Source organism: Girardinichthys multiradiatus, chromosome 4 (genome assembly GCF_021462225.1).
Source record: "Girardinichthys multiradiatus isolate DD_20200921_A chromosome 4, DD_fGirMul_XY1, whole genome shotgun sequence".
In the NCBI taxonomy this organism is placed as follows: domain Eukaryota; kingdom Metazoa; phylum Chordata; class Actinopteri; order Cyprinodontiformes; family Goodeidae; genus Girardinichthys; species Girardinichthys multiradiatus.
In genome coordinates this window covers 16,809,186-16,825,077 of record NC_061797.1, presented here as the reverse complement: position 1 = coordinate 16,825,077, position 15,892 = coordinate 16,809,186, and the positions used below count along the sequence as shown (strand labels likewise).

At 38.5% G+C, this 15,892-nt stretch overlaps 1 protein-coding gene across 1 annotated transcript in view; it reads left to right on the top strand.

Annotated features, from left to right (window-relative positions):
• Nucleotides 1-9,599: 9,599 nt before the first annotated feature.
• Nucleotides 9,600-15,892, top strand: part of map2k5 (mitogen-activated protein kinase kinase 5) — a 66,058-nt gene continuing 59,765 nt past the window's right edge. The window contains exons 1-4 of the mRNA XM_047362255.1: nt 9,600-9,993; nt 10,237-10,285; nt 12,020-12,087; nt 15,698-15,767. Of these exons, the coding sequence (XP_047218211.1) occupies nt 9,868-9,993; nt 10,237-10,285; nt 12,020-12,087; nt 15,698-15,767 (313 nt within the window). The 5' untranslated portion in view covers nt 9,600-9,867. The remainder of the gene's footprint in view (nt 9,994-10,236; nt 10,286-12,019; nt 12,088-15,697; nt 15,768-15,892) is intronic.

Genomic DNA, 15,892 nt, shown 5'->3' with positions numbered 1-15,892 from the left:
AAATCTTTTTATTTATATCTATGTTCTAGTTTGAAAGGAACTTTCTGGGAAAAAAGTTAAATAAAATAAAATAAAAAACAGATCCATGTTAACAGTAACCCACTGGGCCCTTCAGATGTTACGTGGCAAATTATTCTGGAATGACAGCAGCAGTGATTTGTAGCCATTATTGACAGAAGGTCAGACAGTGAACAGAAGGTTAAAAATTTTAAAGCCTAAGCGATCTCATCTGACAGGCGGAACCGACACACAACTTTCCACTGACTCACCGCAGTATCAGGTACGTAGTTTGTCATGAATTAAAAAGCAAGCACAGATAGGTTATAATGGCCTACTTCACCAGCCACAACCTGTTTGTGTGATCCAAGACCCACTTGCAACTTTAGACATTCAGAACCAGAATCTTTTTATCTTTATATATATGTTCTTTTTTTATGGAAGAACTCACATTTAATGAGCAGGAAAATGTCTACTGTATCAGCTTATTAAGAATCTACTGAAGGATAAAACATTTTTACACAAAGAATTAAAGCACAAAACACTTCATCAATGAGTCTAACATTCTGTCTACTTTCACTGTTTGCTTTGTTGTATTGTCGTACATATGTCATGTAAAGACTGACCATAATGAGACCTTTCTCACAGCAAAGGTCAGAGGCATCACTTACAGTGGGAGATGGACCCCAATACACACTAACACAAAGTCACCAAGTCATTTACCTCATCTTCTATCAATTATTGACATGTTGCTCCCAGCTGAAAAGCCAGCCAGACTTTCCGTTGATCTGTTTGATGAATATTTCAGCTGACAAACAGGCCGCCTGAAACACTGCACCAGAGCAATGTGTGCTTGAAGAGAGGTCATGCATCTTGGTCACAATCACACACATATGGATGTGTTGCAGTGTTAGTGTTGTTTGAAATGTTTTCAGTTGGAGTACTTTTACTCTGTGTTTTTGTGTTTCGCCTTGAATGAGTTGTATGATTGCATTTGTTCATATATTTTTTTAGATAATTCATTTTGACTGAAGAGTGCTACTTATTCGTTTTGAGCCATACTGGTCCGTGAGCAGGCAATGTGAATTATTGATTGATGATTTAAAAACAAAAGAGTCTGAATGACAAAAAGGATATTTCTTGAAGCCAACTGTGGTCCATCTGTGTAAACCACAGATTTTTTTGCATGCACAGGAAGTTGCACATCTATGAACCTGAAATAAATAATTTAGTTTTTTAGAAATGTGTGTGGAGAACCTCTGAGTAGTCAGCCTCTTACCTGCAGTAGAGAGCAGTCAGAACCTTGTCACTTTGGAGAGTCAAACTGAATTTTTCCATTAGTGTCAGGGGCTGCAGTTCCCCCTTCTGGTTGCTCAGGGGAAATAGAAACATCCTTCTATTCTTGTGTTTTTTAATTATTTGTATCATTTTTTTGTCTTTTTAATCATGTTGAAGCACTTTGTAATTTTTATCTGTGTAAAATGTTACAGTTTAACACACCAAAAACTGTCTGCCTAAAAAAAGAGCAAATAATACATCATGTGTGTGAATGCTAACAAAAATGTTTTGTTTTAGCATTGTTATACAGGATGACAGTAGTAAAAATAACACTGAAAACTGAATCTCAACTCGCTACACCTGTTTAAGTACAAGCACTGCAGCACAGCTATCTCCTGCAGGAAGATTAAAAAGTAGGAGGTTAAAACTCCCAACAGTGAATGGGATTATTTATATGTCATGATCTGTTGGACTTTGGTTTCAGTGTTTTGTTCACTTTGGAGTTTTATTGTACTTTTAGTTTAGAGGTGCCAACTTTAATCACCATTCCTGCTTATCTTTTTTTTATCTATTGGTTTGGTGTTTTGTTTCCTTCTGTTCTTGGGTTACATTCTGTATAATATTTGTTTAGTTTCCGGTCTACTTTTGTTCATTTCTGCTCAGCCATTCCCTCTCTTAAGGTTTCCTCAGTTTTCTTTTCAGTTCTCTGTTCTCCATATGGCAACGAGATGCACCTGCTACATATTCCACTAATCACCCTCCCAAGCATTTAAACCTCTCAGTTTAGTCAGCCCTTTACCATATCCATCCATTGTATTTACTGTTTCTTTTCCAGCAACCGCTTCCGTTGTTTCCTGTGATTTATGTTGCCTAACCAGTTCTCTTTCATGTCCATCCTAGTTTTCTCTTGTTGCTAGTTCCACTAAAGCCCTTGCCTTTGTGTCCTCATGTGTGTATTGGGAGATTATTTCTTTGTTCCTCCATCCTTGTGTGTTTTTGCTTACAAGGGTGACTCATTAAAGTTTCCTGAACCTAAGTTTGCCTTCCTGGCCACTGTTGATCTGCTCCTCGCTGCGACTGGGTCAACTGCAGCCACCAAATACCATAGTGATGAACCAACCGACCATATCCATTAAATGCATCACAATTAAAAACATTTTTTTCTGTCAGGAAACACACATTTTCTTACTGCACTTTGTTTTGAGTTCACTGAAAATCTGATGAAGCTTAATATTTGTGACTTTATGCATTTATGAGGATAATTATGAATTCCTTTTTTTTTTTTCTCAAATGAGCCAAAATGAAACAAACCTCAAGGAAAACTGAAAACCGGGTTTCCACACAAACTGAGTGAACAACAGTTACATTCTAAAGAGAAATGTTCAGCATGATCTGTAGTTTAGAATGCATTTGTGAAAGCATACAATAAAATTAGAAGCATTTATGTCTTACATGTATTAAACTCAGTTGACCACAACATGAGAACAAAACCAATGGAGCTCTGGTTAACTGATGTGTTATTTATATCAGGCTTTGTTCAATATCTGCCTCGGTGGAGGGGACACACTTCATAAATTTTCTATGGCCCCTATGAGCAGGTCAGAATGGCACCAATATTTCCTCTTTATTAGAAAGAACACAGAGCCATAAAGGGCATCTTTGAGGTGAATTTGAAACACTGGAAACATCAAGAAGAGCATGCTGCTCAGAGACCTGAGAGTTAGTCACACAATCCATTTCTTGCCAGCCCCACCTGTCCATGAATTGGTATGTTTCCTCATAAGTCTTGTCAACTCAAACTACCAGTGCTTCATCACAGGTCAACTTTTGAGATGAACTTTAAAGGAACATTTAACAAATGATCGCAACAGCTCAGGTAAGTCATATCTGGTGAAGTGCCATAACCCTCTACATATACTGACCTCAATTTGAAGCCTGCGTTTTGAAGGCCCATCTGAGGAAAATGGTATCGATCTGAACACGAACTCTGGCAGGACTAATAAACAACCAGCTTCAGGCTTCAAGGCTGAGGAGACATCTCTATTTCAGCTTAAGGGCTTGGGTACCTGGGTTGAGGCGCCATGTGGCCCCAGACAGATGGTGAGACACAATTTTATGGACCTCGCATCAGATCCAGCACTTTTCTTAAACCAGAGACATTTAAATGTTTCTTTTATCCTCAAAATTAAATTAGGTCAGACATTTGCACAGTGCTGTGAAAAAGCTATCCAAACTGAAGTAGGCAAAAAGATCTCAAAAAGCAACACATCGAGAGCTCAAGAACAGATGAGAAACAACTTTCTTTGACAGAAGACAGAAAATATTTTTCTAAATTGAAATTAGCTGCATTGTTTGGTTATACTGTTTTACATCAAAGATCAAATTAGAATCTATGTAATTTAGTTTGAACCTGTCTAGATGACTGGATTGAATGATGACATTGCCACATATAAATTGGATCAGATAGTCTTTTAAAGTTCCTCAAGATGACAATTGTTGTAAATTGGTATATAAATTAACCAAAATAAATTTAATTGGTATCTATCAGTCTGAAAATTGTTACCAAAACCATTTCTAAGCCTTTGCAACTGCAGCAAGCCAACGTAGGAGACAAGATCTGCATGGGACAGCAGTGAACCTTCCCAGGAGTGGCTGGCCTTCCAAAATAACTAACAGTGCATCGACGACTTCTGCAGGAGGTCACAAAAAAGCCCAGAGCAACATCTAAAGCACTTTAGGCCAAACTTACCTAAGTCTGGATTAGCATCCATCATTCAACAATAAGAGATTAGGCAAAAGTTGCTTTTTTTTTTCAACAAAACCGCTGCCAAAAAGAATAAAAAGGCCTAGCTAATATTTGCAGGGAAAAAAAAAAAAAAAAAAAAATCACGATGAGACAAGACTTTTGGGAAAACATTCTTTGGACTGACTAGACAAAAGTGGAACTTGTTGGAAGGTTTGTATCTTGTTTTTCTAGTCGAAAAACTAAGCATTTCAGGAAAGGAACATGAAACTGACATGGTGGTGATGATAGTCTGGGGCTACTTTGTAGCTTCAGGACCGAACTGTCAGAACCATGAATTCTGCTGTCTACCAGATAATCCTGAAGGGGAATTTCAGCCATTAGTTGAGTGCACATGGGCTATGCAGCAGGACAGTGATCCAAATCACACTGGCAAGTCTATCTTGAAATGTCAGAAGAAATTAAGGTTTTAGAGTGGCCTAATCAAAGTCTGGACTTAAACTTGATGGAGATTCTGTGGCATGACCTCAAACTAGACGATCATGTATTGAACCCCTTCCATGTGGCTGAAATAAAATGGTTCCTGGAATAAAAGTGAACCAAGATTCTTCCATACCAATAGAGTCAATTCATTCATCAATGGAGGGCAATTTCACATTTGGGCCAGGTTAGTGTGGATCATCATTTGAAAACTGAAGGTTATGTTTGCTCAGGTTATTTTTAACTGATTTGAAATGGTTCAGTATGACAACAAAAACAAAAGAAATCTGTTAGGGGGCAATTACTTTTTCATTGTTCTATACTTTGATTACCGATTATGTGATGGATAATATCATAATTAAATCCACCCGGCTGGACTCAATATGTGAGGCGATGATCAATTCTTAATGGGCAGACAAATTGCATTTCAAGATCTTTGATATCAGCATTCCAGTGAAAGAAAACAGTGCTGACTTTGGCTCATTAATCAATAAACACAACAAACCTACCAATACATTTAATGTAGACTAATGGAACAATTACCATCTTCAGAAGAACAGGGCAGGAAGTGAAAACCAGCTGCATATGTTGCACACACAATAAATGCCCATAAACAAAAGATAATGTGCAATGAAAGAGACAGCCTTGCTGGTCAGAATTATTGCTGTCTTGTTAACTTGCATTTCCCTCTTTGCTGAGAAAGTTAAATAAGTGTGCCTCATATATTTAGAGTCCAACTGAACTCACTTTGTGCTAAGCAGCTTGTCAATAGCAAGGAAGGAAAAAGTATGGAGCAAAAGAGGAGCTCTGATAAAATGGCTCTTAATTACCAGACAGCAAATGCTGGCCTTCCTTTTCCACTCTCCCCTCCCAGCTAAGTCAGGAGTTTGATTTCTGATAATGTGGATTGCTGACTGCGCTTCGTACTGGTTGGCCCCTAAAGCAGAAGGACCTAACATCAAGCCCTGGGAGAGTATGTTTGACAAAGTGCCATATAGATCCTGTGCTTTTCATCAGAGGGCACTGCTGGTGGAGGCATTAATCAGAACGCTTGATGACCCTGCTTTGTTTCCCCTTTACTCCTCTGTAATAATTAGACAAAGTAATAATGTCATGCGTTACATGGAAATCAATGGGTCTTTAGCCCAGCTGTTGGTACAGGTGTAAGTGATGAGATCAGTTCCGAAAGAGTCGATGAGATAAACTCGTAACCTGTGTGTCTGTTTGAAAGCGTACACACCACAGTTAATTTGGATGATTTCCTTTCGGCTTAAATGAGATGAAAACATTTGGTTGAAAAGTTCAACCCTGGGCAAACCAGGGGTGGGAATGGTTGTTTTGTAACCTGTTTGAAACCCAACCTACCACAATGGCTGGCAGAACACACAAACCCCCGAGGGTTTTGTTTCAAGTGGCACATCTCTGCCAGATCGGAGACATAGGGAGAAAGAGCAGCCTTTAACAAGTTCTTATCACTACACATAACCCAGGTCAACAGAGTTAGGCATCAGATCTGGAATCAGTGCGCTGTAAATTAACACAAGATGAGACTTCACTTTGTTCAGAGATCGATGCCTTGTTGTTGGAAGTGCAATCAAAGCTGGACAGAGCCACCGCTCCTCAATCATATGGCCATAATCAACAACAGTTTTAAGTGCTCCTTTGTTTTACTTTCAATTAAGCTCTAACGACTGATGGAATCCTTTAAATAAAAATGCTGTGTTAATTGTGTGAAAAATGAGGAAAAAAGATAGTTTATAACTCAGCTTTCCTGAAAAATGTGGACCAAATTGTTCCACACTTAAGATATGACACTTGTGTAAAGAGTGCACAGCTTGTATACCAGTGTAAATTTGCTGTCCACTAAAAATAACTCAACACAGCAAATAATGTCTAAACCACTGGCAACAAAAGTGAGTACACCCCTAAGTGAAAGTCCTCGTTAGGCAAGATGGCGCCGCAGATGGCATCCACGGTGCTTCACTCTCTGGTACTTGTGTGTTATGCGACTTGTTAGTGTTACAAGGTCTCAGGTGTGAATGGGGAGCAGATGTGTTAAATGTGGTCTTATCACTCTCTCATACTGGGCACTGGAAGTTCAACATGACTTGTCATGGCAAAGAACTCTGAGGATTTGAAAAAGAGACTTGTTCTGCATAAAGATGACCTAGATAAGAAGATTGCCATCACCCTGAAGTTGAGCTGCAGCACGGTGGCCAAGACTACGCAGCAGTTTAACAGGACAGGTTCCACTCAGATCAGGCCTTACCACAGTCAACCAAAGAAGTTGAGTGCACATCTTCAGCATCAAATCCAGAGGTTGATCTCCTAGCTTTGAAAACTGGGCCACAGGGGCAGTTTTCCAACATGATAACGAACACACCTCAAGATGACCACTGCCTTGCCAAAGAAACAGTAAAGGCGCTGGACTGGCCGAATACGTCTCCAGACCTGAACCCTATTGAACATCTGTGGGGCATCCTCAAGCAGAAGGTGGAGGAGAAGGTCTCTAATATCCACCAGCTCTAAGATTTGGTCATGGAGGAGTGGAAAAAGATTCCAGTGGCAACCTGAAGGCAACGATGGAAAATAATAGTGACCACACAAAATATTGACTGTTTGGGCACATTTTGGACATTTTCACTTAAGGGTGTTCCCACTTTTGTGCCAGATGTTTAGACATTAATGGCTGTATGTCGAGTTATTTTGAGCAGGCAACAAATTTAGACTTACACAAGAAGGGATTTTCCAACATGCTAAATGCAGCTGTTCGGAATGGAGCGCACTGACAGCACATATCTGCTGGATTAAGGCTTTGGACATCTCTTATTCTGATGTGGTGATGAGGAGAACAGCTTTTAAAGCTTCACCTCGCTCCTGGATCTTCTCTTCACATCTCAGACGTTGCTCCAGTGAGCTGGAGCAACCTAATTATGTGGGCAGCTTCAATAAAAACTGAGCAAGTACTTACAGGCAACACATGAGGAGAACAGGAGCAAGCATACCAGAAACAATCAGCAGAGGACAAAGAAAATCAAGGACCTTAAATACTGCTGTGGAGTGAAGAGCCACATTGGAACCAGGTGAGTCTAATCAGAGGGATGCAGAATTGCTGGGCAGCGAGAACATACAGGCGCTGGAAAAACACAACAGAATATACCAAAAAAAAATACTAAAATAAGACTACAAATCAAAATACACAGAGAACAGAAAACAAGAACCATGCAAGAAACTCAACACAAAGGAATGAACTGGTATGGCAAGACCCTAACAACAATAACAAATAATCCAAAATAGATCTGAATACAAAAAACAAATGGAAACCAAAAAACAACACCAACAGAGAATGATATCTACATAATTATCATACTTCATAGAATTAAAATTAAATTAGAAAATCCTTGTGTCAAACTGTTTTTCAGTCTTTTAAAGTGATTCAGATCAGTATTTCCCCAGGTTCTTGAAGTACTTTTAGGGGTTTTCTTTGTATTTTGTGAGAGATTTTTTGTTTTTTTTCAAGAATCTGGGAAATGCGAAAAATAACTTTTTGACAGGCAAAAATGATTGTACCAACAATGTAATTTGTGTGATGTATGGTTTTAAAGATAAGATTTATTTGATTCATTTTGTTTGTGCTGAGTGCAAAAGTTCCTTTGATTCGCAGACTTGCTATAAACGTCATTAAAAAAGAAACTGCATTTTCTAATCAATTTTCAAATTTCCTAAATCAAGAAGCAAATCCGACCGGCGACTTGTTAAGGGTCTTCCCCGTTTATAGATGATTTCTTCGGGATGTATGCTGCTGCCCGCCTACATACAAACACATCACCCCCCAGGACTATGTATTCACCCTACTTTTAATTCAATTCAATTCAGTTTTATTTATATAGCGCCAATTCACAACACATGTTGTCTCAAGGCACTTCACAACAGTCAGGTTCATACATTCCAATTAATCCTAACAATTGAACAGTGCAGTCGGAGTTAGCTTTTTATTCCAATTGGATAAAAAGTTTTTCTATCTAAGGAAACCCAGCAGATTGCATCCAGTCAGTGACTTGCAGCATTCACTCCTCCTGGATGAGCATGTAGAGACAGTGGACAGTCACTGGCGTTGACTTTGCAGCAATCCCTCATACTGAGCATGCATGTAGCGACAGTGGAGAGGAAAAACTCCCTTTTAACAGCAAGAAACCTCCAGCAGAACCAGGCTCAGTGTGAGCGGCCATCTGACATGACCGACTGGAGGTTTGAGAGAACAGAGCAGAGACACAAAAAGAACAAAGAAGCACTGATCCAGAAGTCCTTTCTATGGGAAGGAAAAGTAAATGTTGCCCATTTGATGCTTTTCAAACCTTTTAATCCTGTTTATTCGTAGTGTTGGATTCAGTGATTCATGATGGCAAGTAATGCAATTTCAATAACAAATATGACTAAAACCAGTTTTACAATGTAGTTTATATTATTTATTATTTTAAATTACCATAATCCCATATATAGGCTACTCTTAAATATGCAAAAACAGCGCATATTGTGAAAAAGATTGAATCCAGAGCTTTAATTATAATTCAGTGTTCTAGCGCCTTCATGTTTGGTATTCCTGGTGTAAAGAAGGGTGCAGCTCTCAGTTTCTGTACAAGGTCATTGCATGATTGTTTTTCCTGTTTTCAAAAACGTGACTTTCAGATACTTGTCATCTGCTGTAGTATCTTTAATGCCTGACACTTCGTATTTTCTCCACATTTTTGCCACTTTACTCATTAAAACACACTGCATGATAAACCGTCAGTTAAACTTGGGATTAGTTTAAAACTGGTGCACTGCAATAGTTTTTCTTTTTTACTTTAGTCAAATTGGTAACTTACCAAATTTTTAAAATTCTTTAATGCATGCTACAAATGTAAACCCAAGCGTCTGAAAAAAATAGAAAAGTGTGGAAGTGTATTTTTTAATTAGTTAATTTTAATGTTTGATTATGAACAGAACATAGGAAAAATTAAATGTATTTCTTCTTCAGAAAGATCAAAGCGAAATTGAGAAAGAAGAGCTACTCGAAATGTCTCTTATTGTGAAGTTCCCTGAGCGGATGTTGATTCGGAAACGCTGTCGGAGATGTCTCCTTAAAACTAGCTGCCTAGCTAAACATTTTATGTGTTCCTATATAAAACTTTGCTTCGGAGCTAAAAAGAAAACACATTCATCTCTCAGGCTGAAGGTTTCCGGCTAAAATGCCGTGACATTAGTGAGCGAGCTCAGCCTTTTACGTTTTCACGCCACTTTAAAAGAAGAGAATCACTGCAGGAAATTGGCTCGCTAGCCTCTGTAGCCTGACAACCGAGGAGGATTATGAGGCTCAAGCTTCCGTTTTTATGCTCATTTTTAGTCATTGTGTAGAAATGGACACCGAGCCGATAGTAATCCGTATAAAGACTCCTCTGGGGGACATGGACTCATCTGTGGACTATCCGTCTGTGCTGAACTTCAATGATCTGCTGGTGAGTCTGGGAAACAATCTGGGAGATGTCAGTTCAGCTAAAAAACACAACTTTTCTACATTTATGTCGTTCGAATCCACTGATTTTTCCTACTTAGTGTGACACAATTAAACACATGTCTGTTCTATTTGAGCCTTTCAGGCTCATATTCATGTGTCTCTGTAAAATCTTAGCATGTGTCAACAGCTTTAAAGTAGTTGTTCCAGGTAAAGTCTTTGTAATCCACTCTGCCAAATATTCCAGGTCGCAATCAGAGACGTGATGCCTGAAGCCACTGTCACGGCCTTTGAATGTAAGTTGTCCTTTCTCTACTGATCCAATGTAGTATCAGAAGCAACCACTGTACTACAGCATGTGTAAATAAAACCTCATCCCTGTTATTAACTTAAGGTCATTTGTTATCAAATTCCCACATTGCGCCATATGCAGGCTGCCCAACTATCACTCATTTAATGAGATGCATATTATGCTTTTAGTGGGGAAGTTAGGAACAAACAAATACCACTGAAGTCCATTCTTAGATTGAACAGGATGAATGATAAAACTGTGTCGTTGTGATGATTGTAAATGAAGGTGGTGGTATGCTTACAGTGGCAGAAAAATACCTGAATAAATCAGTTAAAGATCCCAGCTAACCTGACTGAGCTTTGTTTTTTGTTTTACAAAATACACCGAGTGCATAATTATTAGACTGGTTATGGTTTTCAGGATTATATACAAGTCAATCCAAAATATTAAGTAAGTTAAAATGAGGTCTGGGCTTTGTTAGGAGAATTTTTTATTACTGTGCAGAATTATTATCCAACTTAATGATAAATTAAAATATTCCCAAGTTGTTTACAGTTATCTGTTAAAGTGGTAATAATAAACAACTCAAAATGTACAAAAAACATTTCTGACATTCCAAAAGCAAATCGTCACCCAATATAGCCGCCCTGCTTTCAATAACAATTCATGGAGTCTGTCAGTTTTTTTTAATCTATTGATATTAACTGTATGTGTATAAAAGGTGAAGAAGTCATCTTTAAGGCCTTAACTGGCTGCTCATGTGGTGGAGTACTTCGATGCATGCCATGGAGCCTGGTCCTGCATAAAAATCATGGTTGTCTTGAAAGTTGCAGACTCTATTCTGTTCCACTGCTACAAGACATTAAATTTCTAAAAACTGGCAGTAAATTTAGGAGTTGATTTTGAACCCATCTTCAAACTGAAATGGCCCAGCAAGCTGATTTCTGATAATCCCAGCCCAGCCCACAAGAACATCCACTTCCACCTTTCTGGCATCTGAGTCAAAGTTACTGATCCAGCCATAGGCTTTTCCATCTGGTCGGTCAGTAGTCACTATCGTCTCATCTATTCTTAAAAAAACGTTTAAAAATCCACCATTTACATGCATTTTAACATCTGCAAATTTAAACCAGTCTGCATATGAACACACACAGGCACATCGTTAGTTTGTCAAACGTTGGTCTAAAAGTGTCCTCAAACATTTATTCACTTGCAGACGGAGCATGCAAGTGAATTATGCGTCTAACGTTATGGAGTGCATTCAGCCCAGGTTATTTTGCCCTCTAGCTCCCCCACATTGTAGCCATGGATTGCCATGTCATCCCAACCTACTTCTTTTTCACACCGTATTTTATCTGTTTATTTCTCTTGGTCATTTAGTGTAAACATTCCTTCAATCTGACTCAAAAGGTAACACAATTTTTTTACATTATTCTCCATTTCATTGGAATTTTAATCCCAATTTGGGCCAGTTGACTTTTGTTTTTTTTAACATCCCTGATCAAACCAAAATAACTCTGAGCGACCTCCTCTTGATGGATATTACGTATTTTATTCACGTTACCTCATTTCCTCACAGTAGATAATGAGTACAGGGTAGTGGTTGAATTTAAATCAGCTGTCAAAGTGTGTATTTGAAGACTGGTCATGATTGTCCTTGATGTAAAATGTTGTCGTTTTACCATCCAGGTCTTTGTAATCCACCTCTCTTTTTCTGTTTTTTTGTTTTTTTATTTAGATGAAGATGAGGTGGGAGACCGAATTACTGTAAGAAGTGACGAAGAACTTAAAGCTATGTTGTCATATGTGAGTACACAAATAAAAATACATAAAAACTCATTTTAATTTCTTCCATATTAGAATATGAAGTCGGTTCAGTCAGTAAGGACATCGGTGCTGCTAGATCTGTGCACCATGTTCCATGAAATCATAAAATAAAACATCTGATTATCTTTGTCCAGGAATATAAACGATGAGGTTAAACTGTCTAAACAAACAACCCCCCATTTCTAGTGTAGGAAGTGGCATATGTTTGTTAGAACATTGCTGAAGCAGAAACAAGTAATTGACAAATTTGACTTTTTCCATAATCTGAGTTGACATCTATGAGCTACTTGAAAGAATAATTATATTGAATATACCTCAACTAGTCAAACGTACTGTAAAAACAACATTGCAGGCAGCAGAAATGCATTTGTACACAATAACACAGGATCCCTGCCGCCCAATTCAGCAATACCACCTAATTCAGTGTATTTTTCTATTCTACCATAGTTACTGATCATGCCACGGACAGTAAGAGTAATGGCATGTAATGAGTTTCTGTATGAGGTACACTGAAAGCTAAATGAACTGTCAATTTTTATTATTTATTATTCAGTAGTTAAAGTTTTGCCTCATTAAAGAGCAACCCCCCTGGGCGGCAGAATTGTTCAAAATCTACTTTCATCTGTGGATGTCTTTTACCCCCCATCAGCTCACAATGATGCTGCTACTGCCACAGGCACAATTTACACTCTGTTTTTTTGGCCATTTTTATCACTTGTGGTTGCTTTTTAATCATTATGTAGCATAGGGTAGCAGTGTGATTAGACAGAAAAGAGGCAGATGTTATGTGAGGAAGCAGAGATGGAAAAAGTATTCACCTAAACCACAATCAGCTTTTTACAGATGCAATGGCCTGCGTGGTGCTTCTGCCATGTGTTGTATGTCCTGTTTTATGTATTTTGTACAACCATCAATCAGAGATTTCTCATCTTTTTTTTTCCCAAGCAAGGTCTTTTTATTATTTACCAATATAACTACAAAGAATGATGCAAACAGCACCAATAGACCTATAGAGAACACGAAAGGGGGGTAAGAGGTTCTTATATTTGGAGAAAGAATAAGGACAGCAAAAAGCTAGCATCATTTTATTGGACAGATTCAGTATTTCTGTTGACTAGCCCAAACAACTGAGTTGGGTCTATACAGTACATCTTCCCATAAACTTTGGATAATATCTGGAAAGTAATCTGACCAAACCAGCACAGTTTCAGACAGGTCCAGAACATGTGTGCTAGTCTACATTGATCACTTTTAAGGATAGCAGAAGGTCTGTCTGCACCAGTGAAGGTGTTGTACAAGTTTAGGTTGCATTGCAGTGTGTTACTCTGGTGTTTTATTGTACATTTTGTGTAAAAAGAAAACCCTCTAATTCATATTTTATTTGTTATATTGTTCAAATATTATATTTTATTTATATAAAACATAAAATTTAACATTTTATTGAATTATTAGTTTATGTCAGAACATCAATATGCGTTTCTCAGACATGCAGACACGTCTGCAACCAGGACCAAACTAGCTTTATTCTTCTGACTCGTTCACTGGTTTTGTCAGAGTATGTTCTGCATGTTTTCTTTCTCTTTTTACTTATTGTTGCCAGTCATATACCAAGCATTCCTACATTTAGTGCTTTATGCAGAGGATGTGACATGTGTGAACTTAATGTATGGCCCTGACCCCCAGGCATTCTACCATACACAAATATTAAGTATTCACGCTGCACTTCTGTGCCCACACATTTAAAAACTCATTTGTTCATGAATTTTTGTCAAATGAGTCCAGGAGTTCTGTAATGGCTTTCTACTCATGGGACAGCCCAATGTACAAAAAGCTGCTGATCACCTGGAAAATACTGAACACACTGGAATATAATTTAAACTACTAAAGAACATGTACTTTAAATGCATTTTTATTTCCGTTTGTGGTTGTTTGCTGTGGTTGCCACTTGGCCCCTCGCAGATATCCCAGTGGATTCTGACTCTGGTTTATTATTTCCAGGTGAGCAGACAGCTATTATGTGAAATTACTAGGAATTACGGGAAACAGCATGTTGGGCCAGAGGTGGGATAATTAATTTAGTCTGTCACTTTGTGTGCGCACGTTTTTCTGTCTGGATGCTTTTGATTAATAAAAATATATATTTTTAAATATTTTCAAAGTCATTTTGTTTCTTCCTCCTTTTCCGGGTGTCTGCTTCCCAAAAAAATTAAACTTCCAGTTGTTAAATTAATGCTCAAATTCACTACTTAATTAACATGAGTGTTCAGAGGGCGTCTCTTCTAAAAAGTCTTTGCAAACATTAAATGCTGCTACATGCTCCTGTGAGACTAACTCAACTTCCAGGCATCTCTAATCATTGTTCGACACCTTGAAAGACAGACGCCCCTGTTCAAAGTTAAAGACTGGTTTCTGTCAGGCGCTAAAATAAAACATGTGACCCCATCCCTTCCTCATCCGGCTCCCCCTGGAGGTAGAGATTCTAATTCCACCATTTTTACTCCCTTTTCCCCTTAGTCTGCTAATGATGATGAGACCCACACTTCTCTCATGTGTCCCTTAAGGCTCAGCGATACCGTTTGAGTATGGACACTGTTTAGTTATTGGCCAACAATGGAGAGTGTCTTTTAATAACACACCTACTACAGATTAGGTGGTAATTGCAGCTTTAATCAATAAGCTAGCTGAGCGGAAAATTAAAGGTACATGAAGCCCGATCTGTTCCCACAACCTCAATACACACTGTTTTTTTTCTTTCTTTTGGGTATTAAGCCTATTGTTCAGATGTGGCCTAGTGAAAGTGCTGGAGGGTAAAAGCAGAGGGCTAGGAGCGAGGAGGGGATCTGACAGTGATAAATAGGCCTTTTAATAACAGCTGTGCCACTTGGGTAGCCATTCTGATCCATTCCCATCCGAGTCGGTCCCATCGTCCTCCCTCCCTCCCTCCTTCACAATGAGAGAGCAGATTTACATATTGCTGTGATGACTGTCTGATTCTCACTTGATAGAAATTAAACACAATGAACTCATGTACGTTTACTCTACAAACAGCGTTGTGGTGCTCTGGATATTTTTTAGGCTTTCAGATGAAATTTTTGTAGAAAAAAAACCAAATCAGAATCACACACAAACACACACACACACGTTTCTGTGCACAAAAGCTTCCACTTTAGCAGATGGTTTGTTTAACTGAAACATCAATTATTGCATTTCCTTGGCAAGCAGCTCAAAGGCTCCAGAGTGCGTCTGCCTGTGTTAGTCCTGTAGGATATGAGTGTTTGGTGAGCTGCTGACCTGGAGGAGAAAAGGGTTAATGCTACAGTCCCTCAGAACAAGCCCACAGGGCATTGGACCTCATCGGCAACAGATTTCAGCACAGCATGCTCACATTTTTTTTCAAGATACTTTGGACTTATTCTAATCTCACTGAAAAACAGCTCTTTTTCTTGTGCAGACAAGACTTTTTTTCATCAGACTTTAACCTAATTCTTCTAGAAACATATTCAAGGTTATGTGGGTTGTCATGTGTGCATTAATAATTGACCCCACCATTACTCTTAAATATTTTGTTGTTTTTCTTCTTGATTTTTAGTACTGCAACACAATGAATGAACAGCGCATGAACGGACTGATGCCAGACCCTCTACAGATTTTTCCAAGAGGTACAGAGTGTTAATTTACCATCCCCCTAGATTAGAAAAAAGGGTTAGGGTGATATTAGGAAAACATGCAAATGGGGTATTGTTGTTTTAACTTTGCAATGACCATATAAGTGGCCAGTAAGCCA